We start from the raw sequence: 22,406 nt of genomic DNA on the forward strand, positions 1-22,406 counted from the left end.
GAGTCTTGGAAAATCGAATATTAAGGTACTCGGACTGAGGGGAGAATATTATTATTGTTTGGGAAATTGGGCCTGAGGGGGGCCGGTGGGCCTAAGTGGAGACCTGGCTCGGAGCTCAGCGCCAATCGCTCATTTTCTTATCTTTAATAAATATTAATATTAGTATTATTACCGTTCAGTAATAAGAAGAGGAAGAAGAAGAAGAAGAGCAATGCATCAATTGGGCTGGGGTAGAGTGATAGAGTCAGTGTGATAGAGCATAACAACCAGGTACGTACATGCTATGATCGATGCAGCTGCAGATCGTCATTTTCGAGACGTTTTCGCGTGCAGCACCGGGGCCGTTTTGGGCCTAGCGCCAGGAGCTCCCGCGATCTGTCGTGTCTTGTTCAGTGTACAGTGTACAGAGTACAGTACACTATACACTACAGACTGGAGTAACTACGGCATCTGCTTACATGCACGCTGCGACGTGGACAGGGCAAGCTTATGAGTGCATACATACATACCGCCAAGGACTCCGTAATCGTATACGATTACGGAGTCTCCATGCTTCTCGTTCCTCGCTGTGGGGCGGTTGCATTCGGCCGTGTTTGGTTTGGCGTGGTTTCTATGGCGACCAGGAGCTGTTCTTTCTCTGGAAGTTGATCCGTTGCAATGTACGGAGTAAAGGGTGCTATTATTATGATTATTCTAGAGATTCAGAACACGCGACCATTGCTCGGTAGTACGTAGTAGTATTAGTGGTCGGTGAAGACGATGCAGACTTTACAAAAAGCCAGCCCATGACGTCAACGCCATGGGTTTTGAAGGATGAGCTCTCTTGTCGTCGCGGTACGGTATTGAAACGGCGCATACGACAGCTTCCTGATCGCGACAGCTCCGTCGCTGACTCAGGAGAAGCCGAACACGGCTGGTCATGAATATCATTGGAGCAGCCGTGCCTGTAAACAATCTCCCGCTGGTGTATTTTTACCGTGCTGTGTAATACCGGTAATACAGTCTGTACCTTAGCGCGTATTGTGGTTGATGACGGACGGCGCTAGTGTCGTGGTAACGCTGCCATTGACCAATGGACGCAGCTCGCACCAACGTTGTGCCGATCATCGTGCATGAATTATTTTTTTGCCTGTACGCTTCCGTATCATTGCTTTCCTGTTTGGGCAACGAATATATGATATGATATATCGCACACTTGTTCTTCTATATTCTTCTATATTATTTTCCAGAATACAGAATAGTCTTGCAATTCTCTTACAATTCCAATGCAATTGTTGTTGTTTTCCCGCCCCTGAGCTCCACCAAAGGAAGCCTGCGTATTACCTGTAAGTTCAAACTAGACACCGCACCGATGATCGCTCGCGGTATACTCAGTCCGTGTTGATATTAAATATAGCAAAAGGATCAAAATATAGCTCTAAAAAAAAGGAGAACAACACAATGACGCAGCAATATCCGCCGTTGCCAAGTGATTTGCATTCGTTATTAGGACTATCATATCATTATATGCGAGGAGTCCGCGTCATCCGTAGGGTTCGGCATGGCGCCGAGGCTGTGATTCTGGCAATAACATGTCGTCTGGTAAGTACTACGTACTATCAATTCTTATCAACCCCATGATTTTCATGCGGAGATCCTGCCAAGAGCTGTCGTTCACCAGGTCAGCAAGGAAATGGTTTTTTATTTATTTTTATTTATTACTTCTCGACTCAAACCCTCGTCCAAGAAATGCCCAGCCCAATGGTTTGATGGCTGTGCTGGCTGATTTTTGCGATCCGCGACCTGATGACCGTCTGAGCGCTGCGACTGCCAAGTGAATAATCAGGGCGGCCATGATGATGATGATGATTGTTACTGATAAGCCGTGGTGTTGTGTAGCCTGTGCAACCTCCTGAACGTGCCAAGAGTCAAGACTTGCTGCCAGCCCTAAAGACGAGCAGAGCAGATTGGCTGGAAGAGAGTGCAATGGCCAATCAGGGGCGCCTTATTCACCACTTGTACTTCCGTACTGTCCTTGCCAGTTGCAAACTTGCAAGGAATAGACTTTGTGCCATTGTGGAATAGTTGAATACAGAGGAATCTTGGCTCTTGGCAGATCGCCCCTTATCGCGATCCCGGCATATATCGATGGACACGACTATGGAACCCAAGCCTGCGCCAAGCACATCCCTGGACATACTCGACACACACTACACTGCACGCAGTGCTCCGTACGGAGTAGTAAATTGTACATGCTGAATAGTAACAAGCCAAGCCTTGGCACAGGGGCGGGATCCGCAGGACCCGTCGCTATTCCTGGGCGTAGATCATGCAGCGCGCGTGTGTCGCATGTTCCTGAGGATCTTCTCGCCTTTGGGGTTTTGCTCTATGCTATGATATCAATTTGGGGGTTTGTTGTATTTGGGGTATTTTGCGTTGTTGGATGGAGGAGTAGTAGTAGTAGTAGTAAGTAGTGTACAATCTAAACGCCCGTCGTGGGCGGGATCCGAACCCACATGCCCAGACGGGAGGAAAATTATTATTATTATTCTCGATCACCGGGGTATGTTATTATTAATATCAAACAGATATCATCATCATCATCATCATAATAATGATTTCTGCTTGCCGCCAGACCCGACTGATTATAATGATCGATGCTATGCCGATTTAGTCGGACGAGTCACAGCAAAACGGCACTAGAATCTCCTGCAAGTGAGGGAAAAAAAAAGCTTGTTGGCAATTTAGTTGAGCCTTTTTTTTTTCCCTTCCAGCAAAAAGCAGTAAGCCGGGCAAGCTCCGGGGAGTTGCTACGTTCTTTTTTCTGTACAGTTCTGGTCGGTAATACAGTGACGGCCAAAAATCGCGCATACAAATGTCCGACCGCGCGCGAATCAGGGCCCGCGCCTAAAAAACCTTCCAGCAGCCACTCACGCATGTCAGAATTGCCCCCGGATGGAGAAGAGCATGCTCAATGGGGAGTTTGGGGGCGTTGGTCGGGACAGCGGTGCCGGTGCGGCGATCCACTTGATATTATATTCTGTATAGAGACATGGAGGGGAGGTTATTATTGAATACGGAGGAAGTTACTAGTACGGGCAACTATATCTGACGTCGGTTCGCGGGATTTTTACACAGCGCGTAGCAGTAAGCAATAGTCATTATGCCGATATGCTCATAGTCATTATGTCAGTGGCTCAATCTCACACTGAAAATTTGAACAAAAACATGCCGCTGGAACCGTGTCGGCACTCGATCCGGGCACGATCCCGCCGTAACATCGACGGCCAGAAAAATTCTGCGTGCCCTCGATCGGGCTTAGCGCCAATACACCCGGTTCTGGCCGAGTCACGCTGCCGTATTCGGCAGAACCACGCTAGGCCGTGTTAGGCACCGCCCGCCCCACCCAGAATTTCAAAACAACAACGCAAAAAACGCAAAAACACACAAAAAAAGAAAACCGCGGTACGGCCGATACGGGTCGTAATTTTGACCACATCTACCACATCCGCGCCGCCCGTTCCGGTCTAGCCTAGGTCCCCTCTCCCCCCGTACCGTCCGTACCGTACGTATTACCATTTCCTTTCCCGGCAGCGGACCCTCCCAAGCTTCCCAAATCTCGCGCGCGCACCCACCCAAACTCTTTCCTTCCCACCCCCCCCGACCGACCGATGCGTGAAAAAAAAGTCTTCCTGTTACGTCCCAGTCCGTAAATAAGAAGCCGCGTCCCCCTCCCCTTTTCCCACCTTCCTTCCTTCCTTCTTTCCTTCTTTACTTCTCCTTCTTCATAGGAAAGACTCCCACTTCACCATCGTTGCTCAAGTGTCCCTCCGTCTAACAGCTCATTATTCGGGTTATCGAGGCTCCCACGCCTTACACCGACAGCAATCATGGCTGAACGGAGAATCTCCTATGCTCCCGACGTCGAAAACGGCCAAAACGCACGCTCCTCTGGCGATGTCATCGACGGCCAGCCCCTCGATGAGTACTCTGCTCTGAACCGCTACATCTCGACCGCGCGCGACCGTCGTCGCGGCTCGACATCCAGCGCCGGCGCCCTCGAGGCTGGCGAGAAGAAGAAGGGATGGCAGTTCTGGAAGAAGTCTGGCACCGGCGAAGCCACCGATGACCAGTTCATCGCCCCCGAAGAATGGCTCGAAACCGACATCCGCGCTGGTCTCAACAGTAGCGACATTGACGGTCGTCGCCGCAAGACTGGCTGGAATGAGCTGGTCACCGAGAAGACCAACCTGTTCGTTCAGTTCATTGGTTACTTCCGTGGTCCTATTCTGTATGGTAAGTTGTCAATTGAACCTTGTTCTTTTATCGACGCGTCCCTACACCCGTGGTTCGCGCTCTCCGCCCGAGTTTTATCGCTAACCATGGTTACTCGTCGCAGTTATGGAATTGGCCGTTCTTTTGGCTGCCGGTCTCCGTGACTGGATCGATTTGGGTGTCATTATTGGTATTCTGATGCTTAACGCTATTGTCGGTTGGTACCAAGAAAAGCAGGCTGCCGATGTCGTCGCCTCTCTCAAGGGTGACATTGCCATGCGTGCCTGGGTCATTCGTGACGGTTCCGAGCAGGAAATCCTTGGTGAGTACCCTTTTTAACCTCAGTTATGTAGCTATAACTAATCTCTTAACGCTCTAGCCCGTGAACTCGTCGTCGGTGATATTGTCATTCTCGAAGAAGGTACCGTCGTCCCTGCCGATGTCCGCCTGATCTGCGACTACGAAAAGCCCCATGAGTTCGAAAAGTACAAGGAGCACCTTACCGCCATGGCTGAGGACACCCTCAAGGAGAAGGCCGAGGATGATGACGAGGATGAGCACCACACTGGTGTCTCCATCATCGCCACTGATCAGAGTGCCATCGTGAGTGCCCCTGAGTTTCTGATCTTACGAAAATCGTATACTAACTAACTGCTACAGACTGGTGAATCTCTCGCTGTCGACAAGTACATGGGCGACGTTTGCTACTACACCACCGGTTGCAAGCGTGGCAAGGCCTTCGCTATCGTTACTGCCACTGCTAAGTACTCTTTCGTCGGAAAGACCGCCTCTTTGGTCCAGGGCGCCCAGGACCAGGGTCACTTCAAGGCTATCATGAACTCCATTGGTACAGCTCTGCTCGTCTTGGTCATGTTCTTCATTCTCGCTGCCTGGGTTGGTGGATTCTTCCGTCACTTGAAGATCGCTACCCCTGAGGACTCTGACAACAACCTGCTCCACTACACTTTGATTCTCTTCATCATTGGTGTCCCCGTCGGTCTTCCTGTCGTTACCACCACCACTCTCGCCGTCGGTGCTGCCTACCTCGCCAAGCAGAAGGCTATCGTCCAGAAGCTCACTGCCATTGAGTCTCTTGCTGGTGTCGACGTTCTCTGCTCTGACAAGACCGGTACCCTGACTGCCAACCAGCTCTCCATCCGTGAGCCCTACGTTGCTGAGGGCGTTGACGTCAACTGGTTGTTCGCCGTTGCTGCCATTGCCTCTTCTCACAACGTTAAGAACCTCGACCCCATTGACAAGGTTACCATCCTCACTCTCCGCCGCTACCCCAAGGCCCGTGAGATTCTTGCTCGCAACTGGGTTACCGAGAAGTACACTCCTTTCGACCCCGTCTCTAAGCGTATCACTACTGTCTGTACCTGCGACGGTGTCCGCTACGTTTGCGCTAAGGGTGCCCCCAAGGCTATCCTCAACTTGTCTGAGTGCTCCGAAGAGGAGGCCCGTCTCTACCGTGACAAAGCTTCCGAGTTCGCTCGTCGTGGTTTCCGTTCTCTCGGTGTTGCTGTCCAGAAGGAGGGTGAGCCATGGCAATTGCTCGGCATGTACCCCATGTTCGACCCACCTCGTGAGGATACTGCCCACACCATCACTGAAGCCCAGAACCTCGGTCTCTCTGTTAAGATGTTGACTGGTGATGCCATTGCTATTGCCAAGGAGACTTGCAAGATGCTTGCCCTCGGTACCAAGGTCTACAACTCTGAACGTCTCATCCACGGTGGTCTCACTGGTTCCCGCCAGCACGACCTTGTTGAGCGCGCTGATGGTTTCGCTGAAGTCTTCCCTGAGCACAAGTACCAGGTCGTCGAGATGTTGCAACAGCGTGGTCACTTGACTGCCATGACTGGTGACGGTGTCAACGATGCTCCTTCCCTGAAGAAGTCCGACTGCGGTATCGCTGTCGAGGGTGCCACCGAGGCTGCCCAGGCTGCCGCTGATATTGTCTTCCTTGCCCCCGGTCTCTCCACCATTGTCGACTCCATCAAGGTCGCCCGTCAGATCTTCCAGCGTATGAAGGCCTACATTCAATACCGTATCGCTCTTTGCTTGCACTTGGAAATCTACCTCGTCACCACAATGATCATCATTGACGAGACCATCCCTGCTGATCTGATTGTCTTCATTGCCCTTTTCGCTGATTTGGCTACCATTGCTGTCGCCTACGACAACGCTCACTACGAACAACGTCCTGTCGAGTGGCAGTTGCCCAAGATCTGGGTCATCTCTATCGTCCTTGGTCTCCTTCTCGCTGGTGGTACCTGGATTGTCCGTGGTTCCATGTTCATGGCCAACGGTGGTATAATCGAGAACTGGGGTCACCCTCAGGGAATCATCTTCCTCGAGGTTGCCCTTACTGAGAACTGGCTCATCTTCGTTACCCGTGGTGGAAAGACCTATCCTTCCTGGCAGCTTGTCGGCGCCATCTTTGGTGTCGATGTCCTTGCCACTCTCTTCTGTGTCTTCGGTTGGTTGACCGAGCCCGACCAACAGATCACCCACCCTGCCGACCACGCCAACTTCACCACCAACGGCCACACTAGCATTGTCACTGTCGTCATCGTCTGGGCTTACTCCATTGGTGTCACCATTGTCATTGCCACTGTCTACGCCATCCTCACTGACATTCCCTGGTTGGACAACCTCGGCCGTCAGACTCGCTCCAAGGCCGATACTCACTTTGAGAACATGGTCGGCCACCTCTCCAAGTTGGCCCTTGAGCACGAAACCGATGAAGCCACTGGCCGCTCTCGCTACGTCCTCACCACTCGTGCCCCTGAGGAGGAGGATGACGAATAGATTCGTGCGACAACGTTTAGCGCTTGAGGGAGTGGTGTTATTTCCTTCCCTTCTATAACCACATTTTTCTTTTAATCTTCTATTTTTTCCCAACATATGCTGGGAAGTTTCCTTTGAAACATAACTCAGCCACAAACCACTACCTCAATGCACTACTGTTAGCTGTCGTGTGAACCGGAAACATACCATAGACTTTTCAAGTGTTGTACATCTGCCCGTGGGGTCATAGAACTTGACTTGCCCGTGTTTTTCCTTTTATGTGTATGTATGCTTAATACCAGTAAATTAGTGCTTACAATTATCTTTTTCCAAGTAATTTCCTGTCTCTCTCCTTGTTCATATTAAATACCAAATGGTCTCCGTTGCCGAGTAGTCTTATCAATCCACCATTGTGCTTACGCCGTACTATATGCATGATCATAGTTGAACAAATCCAATTGACTCAGACCTATCTATCTGCTGCTGCCAAAAGAACGTATTACTGTTCACGTTCTCTCCGTATCCACTCAACATCCACCTTCCAGTCTTTTACTTTGATCGAGAAATTGATTTTTGGCGAGTACTGTACATTAAAGTTTGCAACGAGTGTGCACTGTTTCATGTGGCGTGGAAACCGAATGCCCTCGATGATGCCGTAGTATCGTGCTTTACGCGTCGCTGGGTTGTTATAGCTATAAACATCGTCGTTTTTTTTCTCGCTGGGTTTGTTGTTCATTATGAAGCACTTAGATGGTATGATACATTCCAAGTAGTGATGTTGGTTTTTCTCGTCAACCGCGATGTCTTGATTTCCCTTGTCAACCGCGATGATCTCGAATTCGGTGATTTCTACACATCCTTCGATGGTCGTTGCGTCTATTGTTTTTGTCTGGACTCGTACTGGTTGCTTGCATTTGCCTTTGGCGCTGACGTCTGCTTGACTGTCTGAGTCTGATTCGGATTCGGATGCGGGTTCTTCGTATGTCTCTGTCACAACGGGGATATCCAACTCAAACTCGAAACGGCCAGCGAAGAGTCCCGTCCTGGACCCAACAGGCCTCCACAAAGTGGAATCTGCCTCTTCACCGCTGCTTTCTTCGTCGGATGACCGGTGGCTCTCTAAGTATCTGCTCGGAGTGGAGGGGAAAACTCGCTGTGGCTGGAGCTTTGTTGGTTGCAGGATTTCCACTTCGGAGTCAGGTTTGTCCAGTTCTGGTGAAATGATATCGGATCTGTCTTCTTTCTGGGAGAGATCACGATGGTTGTCTGTAAATGACAGTGAAGACACAGACGAGACTGGCGAGCCGAGAGGACCGCTGGAAATAGGAGAGACGGGAGAATGTTGAGTATGAAGCTGCTGCTGCTTCCCTGGACGTAAAGATGGTTGCTCATAATCCTTGGATTTACTGAAATCCTTTGGAACATCTCCGCGACCCTTTGGTTTCTTTACAAGGAGTCGCCTGGGTTGGACATACGCTGTTTCCCCGGAGAGAATGCTTATATCCGGACCAACTTGACAAGAACCAGAACCCTCGAAGTCGCGAGAAGACCCTTTCAAAGACAAAGGTGGTGGTCTTTTAGACAGGTATTTGCGCGATCCTTGCACTTTTGGTAGCGGACGAGGATGTTCCACTGCACGAGTGTGCGGTAACAGTTCACGTTGTTGTACCGGACGACGAGACGGCGGATTAATGTCTTGCTCAGGTCTTTTGTTTTTGGTTAACCTGGAAGGGCGATTATGGCTTTTCCCCGCTGTGTCCAACGGAAGAGGAACATCTCCGGCTCGAGGATCGATTGGAGTTTGCCAATGAGACGCTGCTGGCTCGTGGCCGTGGAAGTTTTTGATTTCTCGTGATATTTGTGAGTTTAGACTGATAGATGATTCTGGCCTCTGCTTTGCTTTTCTGGTGTGAGAAGTGTGCTTGTCATCGTAGGTTAAAGGCCGATCAAAGGGCAGTTGGTCAGGCCCGGAGAAAGGATTGTCTAGACGATCCGAGACCCGTGGTTTGACATGGGATCTCTGTATCTCAGGGACAGAGAATGAGAACGGTTCATCGAGACGATCTGAGACTCGTGGTTTGGCATTGGGCCTTTTCCTCTCAGGGGTTTGGAATGGTTCGGCCAGACGACCCTTCATCTGGTCCTGTTTTAGAGGAGACCACGCTGTTTCATTGTCGATTCCTGGAGAATGAGAGGCGTGGTCATTGCTCTCCAGTTCTTCATTTGCGGAATAGAAAGTCTGAATACTATCGCGTCTAGTCCTGTCGTTCTTTTGGCTTCTGTCGCGGTAGGTATCCGCCAGAAGAATATTCATGGGGTGTCCGTTGTTATCACCGTTGGTCATTGTAGATTCGATTGCTCCCATGGAGCTGCCGCTTTATTTGGTGGATAGTTGATTTGATTCTCAGAGAGGATAAGAAGAGTCTTTGTATTTTGATATCTGGGAACCCGGAGGAAATTTTACTCATATACGCAATTACTCATACGCAGTTACTCATAGACATACCCCTGAGTCACAAATGTCTCGGTTTGCTACTTCTAGTCACCGCCCATCGACTCAAACGAACAGAGCACATATTTGACTCTCGAAGGAGAAATGCATGGCTTGGACCCTCTGGAAGAATGCATTTTCTGGTGAAGCTACGTTCTACGTTCTTGGTAAAATAATATAAGCCCTAATTTCCTGTTTCGTCCGAAACGAAAACACACCCGCCACCAGATGACGCTGCATTAGCCGTAGTATTCATCGTCTCATAGCTGATACTGGGTCAGTATCTATCGGCGACTAGGAAATTTCGCATATAAACTAATTCTAGTGGAAAAGCCATCAAGGCTGTGCGGCCTTTGTCTGCCCGACCAACAGTACCCGCTTTTATCGATTATTTTGCCGTCAGGGCATGCAAGTCACAGCACTTGAGATGCTTGGCTTTTTTTTGGCGTGTGGTGTATTTTTTTTTATTTTTTATTTATTTTTTTTGTAATATCTATATAAAATAATTTTACTATTACTGAGTATCTTTATACAATTCTTCCACGATTAATAACAGTAACAATATTGTAGTTACTCGGTGCAGAATCACTAGCCTCGGTGACTATAACAATGTAGTACAACCCTAGGAGACAGTTTCTTTGTTCTGAGGTCCCCTCGCATGGTTTGCTGGATTAATATTATCGTGACAGGGAACATGGATTCAATATTTCCATTCCATTTCTTCTGCTCCATTCGTGCCTTTACCTATACTTGATTTGGCGGGACAAAAATGTTCTTCACTCTCTTACAACCGATTGCCATCGGCCTCGTAATATACGAGGCCGGGTGGCTTATCTATTGTCGCTTCTTCCACCCACTGCGTCAAATTCCGGGGCCTTTTCTGGCTTCTCTAAGTCGACTCTGGGTGGTACTAAACACTGCCAAGGGCGACATGGAGCACACCCAGCGTGCCTCGCACAAGAAATATGGTCATCCACATCACTAGTTGTTGTTATCTTACAATTACATGCGACTGACTAGTCTCACAGGCTACCTAGTTCGCATCGCCCCAAACGAGGTGGTCTGCTCTGATCTTAGTGCTGTCAAGGTAGAATAGCTGCTCCCATTCTACCGCTGTAGCAGATGCTGAGTTAGCTAGACAATATACGGTATTAAAAATCGATTCAAGAAGGTACCTACATAGCAGAATGTGTGCCACTTTCCGTTCATGTCATGACCCCCTCTTTTCAGACTGATTTCTACGATGCTTGGGCGGCACCAAAAATCCGTCGGTTATACGGGCCACTTTGCAACCCGAGATGAGAAGAAGCATACGGAGCGTCGACGGATTATCAACCATGTTTACTCAATGGGCAGTATCCTTGAATCTGAGAGGGACATTAATTCGTGTACGCTTCGTTTTCCGAGACTATGCGGGAGTTCGCCAGGGAAAGGAGAAAGGTGGATTTGAGCTTGTGGCTAAATATGTAAGCCACATTCAATGTTGTCTATTGTGAGTATAAGGAAAACTCTGACGCTAGTGATTTAAGGTACGCATTTGATGTGCTAGGCGAGTTTTTCTATGGCCGGTCATTCGGCATGATGTGTGAGCGCAAGGATGTTGGTGATTACATGAGATTGATATAAGTGCTATTCTCTATGTTTATGGTTGGGGGTACTCTATCTTTATACTTATTACAATTATACCTTCTCTCGACGATTATGTTCTCACCGTCACTTCGAGGCGCGGTTGGCGCTGCTTAAAACCTTGTGAAATTCTCCATCGCAGCCGTAAAAGCCTGTGCTCAGGAGCTGGAGGAAAACATGAACGGATAAACAGGATATGCTTCGGAAAATGATTGAAATTAGTACAGATACGCGGGGAGAAGATCAATTTTACGCATGAGTATATTTTTCTTGAGTCTTATATTTCTCTGTAAGTGTACCTTCAGTTACCCTTGCAAATAATTGTATTTCTTCTGAAGGGGTAATAGGTTTGACTCGTGTCAGATTTGCCGGTGCTGATATAATATTTATAGCAATCATTAGTGTTCTTTACTACCTGATGCGTAACTCGACCGCGTATCAGAAGCTCAAGGCCGAGATTGACGCAGCCTTCTCCGACAGCACGCTCTCTACCCCGGTCCCTTATAAGACAGCAATCAAGCTACCGTACCTAAAGGCCGGTATCAACGAGAGTATGCGTCTTCATCCAGGGGTTGCCTTGGCCATGCCTCGAGAAGTCCAGGCCGATGGAGCAACCATATCCGACTTCCATTTCCCAGCAGGTTACCGTGTTGGAGTCAATCCTGCTGTGGTACAATACGACAAAGATGACCGTATGTCGAAGAATTCAATCCAGATTGCTGGCTGGAAGGTGATGGAGCGCAGATGGAAAGGGCCATGATTCAATTTGGTGGCGGATCGCGGACTTATATCGGGAAACACGTACGTATAGTACCAAATTGATAATTCGGGCCCAGCTTGGAATGCAGACTGACGATGTATACTTAGGTCGCCCTATGCGAGGTGTATAAGTTGATTCCTCAGATCATGAGGGATTTCAATATCAGACTTGTCGACCCGCAGAAAGCGTGGAAGACAGAGAATTGTTGGTTTAATAAACAGAGAAACGTCACCGTGTATTTTGAGGAGAGAAAGCTTTCCTCTTTGTGAGAAAACATGCATCATTCCACAGGAAGCTAAAACAACGGCCGCACGACTGTCTGTGCATTGTTTCAGTTCATACTTAGATTTACAAGTATATATGTCTAGTATCTTGAGATGCAAGAATATACATTAAACCATATGCGTCTATGTTTCGTTAACCAGAAACATTAATTTCCGTCATCTTTCCCCATCCAAACCAACTCTAGATGGATGTAAGCCCAAACTTCGAACAAGATGGTAATGTAATAGTACAATACAAACCAGCCTAAGCAGAACCATCTTTGGCACCAACCCTCTTTGCACACGTACTCCGACGCGCAGAAAGTGGAGGTTTGAGGGTTTCTTTCTTAAAGCTAGATGTGGGGGTTGTTGCTCGGGAAGACTTGCGGTTGTTGGTGGATCGTGATTTGGTTTTTTGAGGGGATACGACTGTGTTAGTGGTGCTGTGCGATATCGCTAATTTCTTCGGCCTCAGTCACTCCTTGTGATCTGGTGGCATCTCCGATCCGCCTATACTAACCTCCTCCGCAGGTACGTCCGGTGGTGGCGGGGTTAGTTTGGACAGGTTGATGTACTTGCTCGACTTTTTTAGTTTGATTCTCGCCCTCGCGAACATGCGGTGTGATCTCGCTGATGCGTTATGAGCCTGGTAATTTTTACGCATTAGTTCAAAGACGACTTGTTATTTCTCCTTGGGTTCGTCATGGGACTCATGGTTGTGTTTCCGGCACTGACGAGGCGTAATTGCGTCTGGCGTAGATTTAGAGTAGTGCATCTTCTGCGTGATGTTTTTGCGCGTCCATGTTGCCCGAATTTTGTCGCCGAGTCGCCTGATGTCGAGGATACCCCCATGGAGCTTGTTCGAGTCCGAGACGATGTTGTGGTGGGGGAAGTCGAGGACAAGAGGTATGTTGAGTTCGCATATCGGCAGCCAGGCGTGGACGGAACGGACCACCTGACGTCGTCGTTTTCAAGAACAGGATGTCTTGGGACAGAGACTTGTAGTTTTTGTGGGCTCGGTCTAGTGTCTCGCCCTTGTCGTCAAATACCCTAGTCAGGTCTAGTGAAGTGCCCTGTTCACCTGAATTAGCTCTGTGTAGTATTGTCTATAGATAACTGCATAAAACCGACAACTGACCGAGCCAATGACGCTTTGAATAGAATATCTCTGTCTGGTTAAACGAGGTTTAACTTGGCTTTAATGTTCCCATCTGTTTTGTGGTAGACAATTTACGAAAGTTGGGATATTTTGTAGGGATGTCGTGAGAACGACCGACGACCAATGAGCTATCGCTCAAATTATCACATTTGTATAGCACCATCAACGAATCTCATCATGTCTAACCAAGTAGAAAAATAAAGAAAAATGTTCCTCGGTGGACATGGATTAAGATTTTGCGCTAAATTAGCAACGTTTCATCCCTCAGGAATACTATCCCTATTCTTCCCCGTTCGCCCTATCAGTTCCCGACACTCCTATCAATCCCCGTTACTACTCTTATACGAAGAGGCTAGCATTTGATTTAGATTGGTTTCAGACCCATCATACTTATATTAATAACCAGTCACAACGGGGCCGCGATGGTGAAACGCCAAAAGAAAGTACAGGAGCAATTCTCCTCGTCCGACAATCTTCATGGTTCCGATACTCCGCAATGATCGCCGCAGTAAATAGTCGGCTAATGGTTTCGTTCCTGCATAATCGAACAATGTTCTCGGACATACTGCTGATCTTGAATGATCTACAGGCACGAAGGATCATTAGATGCCGGATGACCCGATCTAGTGTGCCGGTACTCCACGTAACGGGCGACTGCTCGATCCTAATCAAGTACCTGGGGCCAGGGCATTGAAGAATCGAAATGAATTAAATAAACGAGAGTTCCCTCGCCGAGAGTGAGCTTTGTAGTTGGCCAAGTCTCTTCCCTTCCAAATTTTGTATTCTTGTGTTCTTGTGTACTCTTCTTGACAAATGGCCGGTTTACTCGCACTCGGAGCGTTGGTTGCTCTCCCTCTGGCATCTGCTCAGTCGGCTGGTACCCCAGATGCTCATCCTCAACTGGTGACTTACAAATGTACCACCAGTGGTGGCTGCCAGGCGCAGAACACCTCTGTGGTCCTCGATTTCAACTCCCACTGGATCCACCAAACAAACGACAGCAGCGCTTCCTGCCTCAGCAATGGCAGCCTTGACAGCAGTCTCTGCCCAGACACTGAAACCTGCACCAAGAACTGCGTTGTTGATGGGACCACAAACTATACAGCCACCGGTGTCTCGACATCGGGCAGCTCCCTCACCATGAACCAATTCACCGCTGGTAGTGACGGCGACCTCGAAGTGACATCCTCGCGGTTGTATCTCTTCGACGGCGCGAGTAACAGTTATGTCCAATTCCAGATGCTCAACCAAGAGCTCTCTTTCGACGTTGATGTGTCTACTCTAGTATGCGGTATGAATGGTGCCCTCTATTTCTCCGAGATGGAATCTTCCGGTGGCCAAAGCTCAGAGAGCCCTGCCGGTGCTGCATTTGGAGCTGGATACTGTGATGCCCAGTGCCCCAAACTTGACTGGCTCAACGGCACTGTCAACACCAACGATCTCGGCGCTTGCTGTAGTGAGATGGATCTCTGGGAAGCCAATGCCTACGCTACCCAGCTGACTCCGCATCCATGCACCGAACCTGGTCTCTACGCCTGCTCCGGCGACGAGTGCGGCTCATCGGGGGTTTGCGAGGAAGCCGGATGCGGATTCAACCCATACGCTATGGGAGATCAGGATTTCTACAAACCTGGCGGCACCGTCGACACCAACCACCCATTCACGGTCGTGACGCAGTTCCTCACCAACGACAACACGACCAGCGGCTCGCTTTCTGAGATTCGCCGGCTGTACGTCCAGAACGGAACAGTTATTCAGAATGCTGTTGCGACTGTATCGTCTGTTGCCGGAAACAATTCGATTAACGGCGACTATTGCTCTGCGACGGACTCGGCTTATTCGACCTGGGGCGGACTACCGACTTCGGGTGAGGCTCTTGAGCGTGGTATGACGTTGGTGTTTAGTATTTGGGATGATAGTAGTGCCTTTATGAACTGGCTCGATAGTGGAAGTGCAGGGCCATGCGACAGCACAGAGGGAGACCCGTCGACAATCCAAGCCAACGCCCCTAACACCTCGGTGACCTTTTCGAACATCAAGTGGGGAGATATCGGGTCGACCTACGGCTCGGGTTCTACTTCGAAACTGGCATCCAGACATGCGCACAACCATATTAGGAAATCGTGGCATTAGGAAGATACTGATCTGTTCAGGTAACGATTGAAGCTATTCCAACAACCAGAATAGGAAAGTAGTGAATGGCATTGTTGAACCATTTAAAAAATCGTATTAGAATTGTAAAAGCTGGTTTACTAATGGAAACAGCAGACTGATTCGTATAATCCCTTTGACACTGCCTAGTCGGCTAATAATCAGGAAGGCTGCCACTTAAGCCCGGCACCATTCGACGTACCTCTCCCAACAGAAATGACTGGACCAGAGTGACAAAGTGAACTGTCTCTGTGTACAGCCGTACTTCACTCTCATTGGCCATTTGCAATTATCGTATGCTCCGACTTGATCTTCAACCCGAGGCTCTTTCCGAGTTCAGGAAGGGATTTATGGTTGGAATACCTTTCAAAGAGCGAGTCTGGATCCACAAAAGGCTTACAAGCGTCGGAGAGACGGATATATTCTGCTTCAATCAAATCTCTGCGTTTCGACGGCTGCGTCGCTCACTTGCAGGTATTCGCGGACCTTTTTAATCGAAGAAGAAGAAACCACCACGTTCAAGTATGGTTCCGTGAGCTCCTTGATAGTGGCATTTGATAGAGCACTGGTAGTGAGGGAGTTGCTAATGAGAGGGTTGTCAACGAGAAGTCTAGGGAATTTAGAGAGAAATGTTGCGTGAATTATCAAGGTGAATAATCAATTTGCGAGTGATCTATTTCTAAAGAGTCATGCAGTGCCAAACGTCACAAGATAGAGACAGGTGGTACAAGAACAAAAGCGGAAGATGTCAGACGAATACGGAAACATTCGGACAGGAAGAATATAAAACAAAACTGCGAATCTCTCTTAATGTGATACGGCGTTATACAGGCTTGCGAACGCGGAATCCCTTTCTAGTAGGGCATCCGGAGTGTCGTACTCGACAAGCTCTCCGCCCTGTAGAAATGCCACCTTGTCAAAATGTCTGATGTATCTAAGACGATGGACAACTGCCAGGACAGTCTGTGCGGCAAAGTCCTTGTCAATAACGTCTTGCATTATGCGTTCAGTGCCGGAGTCCACACTGTAGAAACGAGTATGTTCGTTAGTATCTTCCCACTAAGCGGTATCGGAAGAAAAGACACACCTGCTGGTTGCTTCATCCAGTATCAAAATGCTACTCTTGCGAACCATCGCCCTTTCAAGGCAAAGAAGTTGCTTTTCACCCACCGACCACGATGTGAGAGGTATTTTCGCATCTAGCCCTCCAATACTTTCCACTTTATCCCAGAGGCTTAGTCTTTGGAGGGTTCTAACAATCGTATCATCAGAGACATTTTCATATGGATCTATGTTGAACCGAACCGTCCCAGGTATAAGAAATGGGTCTTGCGGGACCACATTGATACGTGATCGTAAATCTGCGGGAGTAAGGGACGAGATGTCCACTGAGTCTATTTTAATAGAACCAGTATACTTAATCATGGCTAGCAGGGTGAGTACTAGCGAGGTCTTGCCACTACCGGAGTGGCCACAAATCGCTATCTTCTGTCCTGGTTTGATAGAGAGCGAGATGCCCTTTAGTATCGGATTGGCTTCCGATCTATAGTCACAAACAACATTAGCTCATACTATGCGGAGTGGCTGGAATACAGATATTAGTCATACTTATATGCGGCAACCACATTGTTGAATTCCACCATCCCAGAAGCCGGCCAGTTAGGTGAAATATCCGTGTGAAAATTCTTGGCATAGTCTTCCAACGGAGTCCCTTCCACGAAGTCCTTGACACGGGCGACCGCTCCAATAGAAGTTTCAAGCATTGTCCAGTTTTTCACAAGGGACATCAAGGTGGTATTAAAGCTCATGACCGTGACAAGAGCCACACCGACCGCACCGGCATCGAAGATGTTTTTCCAAGTTACAACAATGGCAACAAGTATCACAGCAATAATCGTCACAAGTAGGTCGAGAACAAAGGCAAGTAACTGTTGTATACAGTAGAGAGAGTATATCGGACGTTGCGAAGTGTCAAGGCGGGATTCGAGTATCTGTTGAAAAGACCGTTGCCAGCCAAAAGCTCGGACTGTGTTGCCTCCATCAGAAGTCTCGAGAAACAGTTGATATACGGGTGCTTTTGCCTCGATATCTAATAATCGTACCTGCCGCGAGGTACAAAGGTAGAACCTTTGGATAATGTAGACAGTGGCAGCGACAAGTGGCAGAGCAACGGTAAGGTATTTACCAAACACAGCAAGGAGTACGCCTTTACCAATAATTCCACAGAGAGCTATATAACTATCGTTAATATTCTATTTCACCATATGCAAGGCTCTTACCGTAGCTGTAGTTTATAGCGACTGAGCAAAGATCCATTCCAACTAATTCCATATCCTGACTGAAACTATGCCGGTGAAGTTAGTAATGTGCCTCATATTGAAAAAAAATTCTCTTAAACTTACCGATTTATTACAGAGCCTACATCCGTTTCCAGACAGAATTGTAATGTGGCACTAAATTTATATGAGAAGATAATAATTATAACCACTAACTCGAGAAACTTACCCAAGTGTAGTCCTCAAGAGATCAGTGTGAAAATTTTTTGCCGAGTTGGATATCGCAGTGATGAATAGAAACCTACTTGGTTAGCGCGCTGAAATAGAAGGAGGGTTGAAACCGGGCATACCAGCAAGCTATAGTCATACACAGGGTTGACGCAACTCCTAAAGTGGCATAGACTCCTAAATACATGCCATCTACTCGGATACTTGAACTTTCTGTGTTCGCCGAGGACCACCAATCAACCCAGACAACTAGGCGGATTGAGTGAGCAATTATCCGGTCTTTCCTTTGGAAACGATGACTTACTGGAAAATTCAGCACAGAAAACGCATAGAATCAAAAAGGCAAAAACACCTGTTATAGCCATATGGCCGGAAGCCTTTGAAAAATAGCGGTATACCGAAAAACTCCCATTGCGACGATTCAAATCAGCTGCCTTCTCACCAGACGGAGAAGGGTCATCCGTCGCTGGCTTTCCATGATTATTGGTCAAATTTGAGGTGCTCTCAAGAAGAGGGGTCTCTTCAAAAACCCCAGACAACTTTCCAAGAGCTGCCACGTATCCATTGCCCTGCTGCAATTCTTCTAGGGTCCCAAATTCTAGCACACGGCCGTTTTCTAGCACAATGATATCGTCGGCTAATGCAATAATTGAAGCTGTGATTTGTTAGCAAATGATAAATTTCGGTAATTGAAGATGCAAATCTTACGAGTGTGTGTAACAAAAACAACAGTAGCTTGGTTTTTTCGTAACAACCCATTTTTACCAAGTAAGCGGTTGGAGATCAGAGACACATTGTATGAATCCACGCCACTGAAGATATCATCTAGCAAGATGAGCTGGCAGCGAGAATAAATAGCTCGGGCCAGAGCCTGATGCATTTTGGTTAATGAAAGGAATATCAATTGAAAAAAAAAGAACCCACAACGCGTTGTTTCTGTCCGCCGCTCAGAGAACTGCCTTTGCTCCCGACAACTACATTATCTCCTTCTTTGAACCCACGGAGATCAGTTTCAAGGCCACAGGCCCACAGAACCGTAGAATACCATTCTTCATCGACTGAATATTTCCCTGGCTGCCCAATGATGTTATCACGTATGGTGCCGTTCATTAGCCATGGGACCTGGGAGCAATAAGCTGCAGTTGAGAAATTTCTGTCTGTTCTGCCCTTTCCGTCAAGAGCTACCGTCTCCCCCAGAATACTTTCTAGTAATGTCGACTTTCCACTTCCAACAGGTCCGAGGATTATCGTGATGCGGCTGTCCATGATTGATATGTCAATATGGTTCAAGACCGTAGGCCCTGACTTGCTCCATCCGAAACTTTCCCGGGAAAATGAAACTATGTGGGATGGTTGTGAATTATTCACGTCCCTTTTTGTATTTCGTAATACGGCCATCTCGGTAGCTTTTTCATGCCTGTGTTTTGAGGGGGGCTCTTTAGACTTTGGCTCTATATCGAAAAAGCCTTGACCCTCAGATCGTACGCAGTATTCTTGGATTCGACCAAAACAGCTGAGGCACTGTACTACTGATGGAATGTTCTGGATCAAGGCCAATGCGGGTGTAGTTTGAAGAGATATCAATGACAAGGAAGTGAATGCCTGGGCGGTTAAAATAGAACGATCATGCCGTGCTGCAGCGATAGCTACAAAAACGCCGAATGTCACCACCGGTGCCAGAACAGATGGTGAATTGGCTGAAAGTAATTAAGAATCTACCTGTTTCATAAAAAGGAGACAAATAAGACTTACCAAAGAAGATTTGGCTAATAAGCATTCTCCGAAATTTGACTGACTCGGTAATCTCAGCCTGGCGCAATCTGTCGATGATGTTGAACAGCTTGTCGCTAAGTCCAAGCATCTTGATTGCTCTCATGTCACCAAGGATACTGGATGTAACAGACAGTCTTTCTTCTACCTTCTCAATCCATAACTTTTGGTATTTGTTGGACCATGCCGCAATTTGAAATGTTACCAACACGAAGGCTGTTTTAAACGTAAGCATAATCCTGATGGTGGAAATTTGCTTCATGCTTACCAAATACTAAAGCACTAGGAACAAGGCAGGCTACATAAACCTGCCTTTGTAACAGATAGGTCGCAATGCCTATATCCACTAATGATGCCCACAGCTCGTGAATTGACCTGAAGCCAACCATGATGCGCTCCACGTCAGTCCCCATCAACGTCAGACTGTCAGGATCACCCTGTTCCTTTTTTCGGCACTGCATGCTCTCTTGGTATATTATTGAAATTAACCCGCCTCTTACTTGAGTAAGAAATCGAAAATTATTATACGAATAGACGGAATTTGAGATAGCTATGCCAAGATATACAAGAGCGTACGCCCCAATCATCGCTTTGCCGCTCGAGGCCGGAGAATTCTCATCAATATATAGTATTAGCGCGCTGATTAGAAAGGGCTGGGCAAATGTGAATCCAGTGAGGCATAAACGAGGAATCATAGCTGCAAGAAATGGTTGCCTATAGGCTCGAAAGCACGCTTGAAGGAGGCTATACCTCATTTTCAAGCCATCTAGAAGAACGTGAGACTTCAAGTGTTAATCAAATGATATAAAAAGTGTTTCATACACTTAGCTATGGCATCCTGAAGCGCACAACTTAGGAGATCACTTTTCATACGATAGTCTAGAGCAGGGAGATCATCAACGGACAGAATTTGATGATATCCTTGCCGCATCGTAGGGAGGAGCCAGCCGAATCCGACGCGGATCCAAAAACCAATAAATGGTTCTGGGCCAGAAGTGGCGTATCCGTTGTTTTCGGACAAATATAAATTCTTTCGTTTGCTCAGTGACTCTAGTAGCAAACCGCATAACTTCAAAGCCAAAGCGAGAGTCAAGACAACAGCAGCGTGAGAAACATCTCGTAATAACCAAAGAGTACGGACTCGAACTATATCGAGAATAACAGATACCCCGAGGAAAATAGCGAGCAGCGTCGATGGCTTTACGGAGCCGCGGTGATGAAACCATGATACCAAACCTATCCCTATGGCCCCAACAAGATTGAGAATGTCGGCGGCTAATGACGCCCGAGTTTCTATGCCTGGATTCAATCGGCGAAGAATGAGAAATGCCGTGTGGCATGCTATTAGACATAAAAATACTGCCTGGATATCAAAAGTAAATAAATATGCTTTTACGGCATATCAATTGATCCACAGGATGGGATGGATTGTATCATACTGTTTTCAGGGCTAACAACCACGATCTCCTAACCATGCTCGGGCTTCGAAGCAAAGTATAAGCGAGGACTGGAAGCATCAATATGAAAATAACGCTCGGAAAAATTGTCAACAAGACGTCTTCAAAAAAAAGCGTGAAGTCGAACGCACGGCAGGACGGATTGACCCGAGGACCGAAGGCCTCATCGCACTGCAGAAGGGACGCCATGTAGCCGATTCCAGGCTTCTAATGGTGTTCATATGTAGAAAGCGATTATTCCTCCAAATATATAAAAATGCATAGGGTGAATGAAGATCTTCTAGGCTCCCCCCTGAGTTATTTTCGGGTTCTTAGCTCACTAACAGCTAGCAACCCCCCCTACCAGGCTACGACATTTGATCGGCCTATTGTTATTCTAGTTAGCTACGAAATATCGCCAGATGAAGACTCCAATGGGTTCGAAATTTATCATTTTTTTGTCAATATTAGCACGCAGGACTACTAGACCTGAAGAATAAGGGACTGTCTTGAAAAGCAACTTGTTGATATTTGTTCCTGGCCGCAAATGGCGTGATCGGAAGCCCATAGCCCGAGCGCCCATCGAATATCCAGAGCCATTTGATAGAGTTATAATATTCATTTCTCCTTCAACTCTGGACGAAAAATTGACTGAGTGCAGGTAATTACCGGTGATGCGGAGAGAAAGGAGGATGTGTTAAGGGCATATACAGCTAGTTGACGCTTTTTGCTCACCCCGATATTGAATATGACTGATCTGAACAGGGGTTGACACAATTGTTAGTAGCCTAAGACGAAATATCATTGAAGCTCAAATAAACCTCATTAAATGGACCGAAGAATCGCACTTTGACATCACACAATTTCCCCCCTCAGAATAAGGCACTGATATCCTGGAGTATGCCTCCACAAATGGCCGCTTTAAGACGTGTTGAGGTTTCCCAACAAATACCCTACTGGCCAGTCAAGCAAGAGATCCAGCTATCAGTGTACCTGTTGGGTTCTACAGGTGATGGACTGCCTGCTGGACTGGTGGTAAGCTGGGAGTATCGCGAGTGGGCGCTGCTGTAGTTGGCTAGCGGGGTGGAACACTACGTCCCGTCCCAGAGGGCGCCTGTACCAGAATGATAGCATATGGAACGGTATATTAAGCAATACCTGCTATCATACATGTATTAGGGATAACATCCATGTCGATT

At 47.6% G+C, this 22,406-nt stretch overlaps 5 protein-coding genes across 5 annotated transcripts; 3 read left to right on the forward strand and 2 right to left on the reverse strand.

Moving 5' to 3' along the window:
• Positions 1–3,869: 3,869 nt before the first annotated feature.
• TRUGW13939_01764 (uncharacterized protein) lies at positions 3,870–7,068 on the forward strand (the record flags this gene model as incomplete). Its single annotated transcript, XM_035484962.1, has 4 exons — positions 3,870–4,275; positions 4,379–4,576; positions 4,634–4,857; positions 4,915–7,068. The coding sequence occupies 4 exons, from the start codon at positions 3,870–3,872 to the stop codon at positions 7,066–7,068; spliced, it is 2,982 nt and encodes a 993-aa protein (XP_035340855.1).
• Positions 7,069–7,546: 478 nt separating this feature from the next.
• TRUGW13939_01765 (uncharacterized protein) lies at positions 7,547–9,412 on the reverse strand (the record flags this gene model as incomplete). The annotated part of the gene is made up of 1 exon (XM_035484963.1): positions 7,547–9,412. One exon carries the CDS (start codon positions 9,410–9,412, stop codon positions 7,547–7,549), a length of 1,866 nt encoding a protein of 621 aa, XP_035340856.1.
• Positions 9,413–11,419: 2,007 nt separating this feature from the next.
• On the forward strand, positions 11,420–11,924 carry TRUGW13939_01766 (uncharacterized protein; the record flags this gene model as incomplete). Its single annotated transcript, XM_035484964.1, has 2 exons — positions 11,420–11,453; positions 11,512–11,924. 2 exons carry the CDS (start codon positions 11,420–11,422, stop codon positions 11,922–11,924), a joined length of 447 nt encoding a protein of 148 aa, XP_035340857.1.
• Positions 11,925–14,159: 2,235 nt separating this feature from the next.
• On the forward strand, positions 14,160–15,479 carry TRUGW13939_01767 (uncharacterized protein; the record flags this gene model as incomplete). Its single annotated transcript, XM_035484965.1, has 1 exon — positions 14,160–15,479. One exon carries the CDS (start codon positions 14,160–14,162, stop codon positions 15,477–15,479), a length of 1,320 nt encoding a protein of 439 aa, XP_035340858.1.
• An 825-nt stretch (positions 15,480–16,304) lies between these two features.
• On the reverse strand, positions 16,305–22,063 carry TRUGW13939_01768 (uncharacterized protein; the record flags this gene model as incomplete). The annotated part of the gene is made up of 17 exons (XM_035484966.1): positions 16,305–16,521; positions 16,585–17,040; positions 17,106–17,727; positions 17,777–17,841; positions 17,900–17,950; positions 18,003–18,074; positions 18,124–18,250; positions 18,306–18,656; positions 18,710–18,872; positions 18,926–19,698; positions 19,754–19,987; positions 20,040–20,194; positions 20,522–20,537; positions 20,594–21,134; positions 21,211–21,435; positions 21,943–21,964; positions 22,056–22,063. 17 exons carry the CDS (start codon positions 22,061–22,063, stop codon positions 16,305–16,307), a joined length of 4,098 nt encoding a protein of 1,365 aa, XP_035340859.1.
• Positions 22,064–22,406: the final 343 nt, after the last annotated feature.

This window comes from Talaromyces rugulosus, chromosome I (assembly GCF_013368755.1).
Source record: "Talaromyces rugulosus chromosome I, complete sequence".
Lineage (NCBI taxonomy): Eukaryota > Fungi > Ascomycota > Eurotiomycetes > Eurotiales > Trichocomaceae > Talaromyces > Talaromyces rugulosus.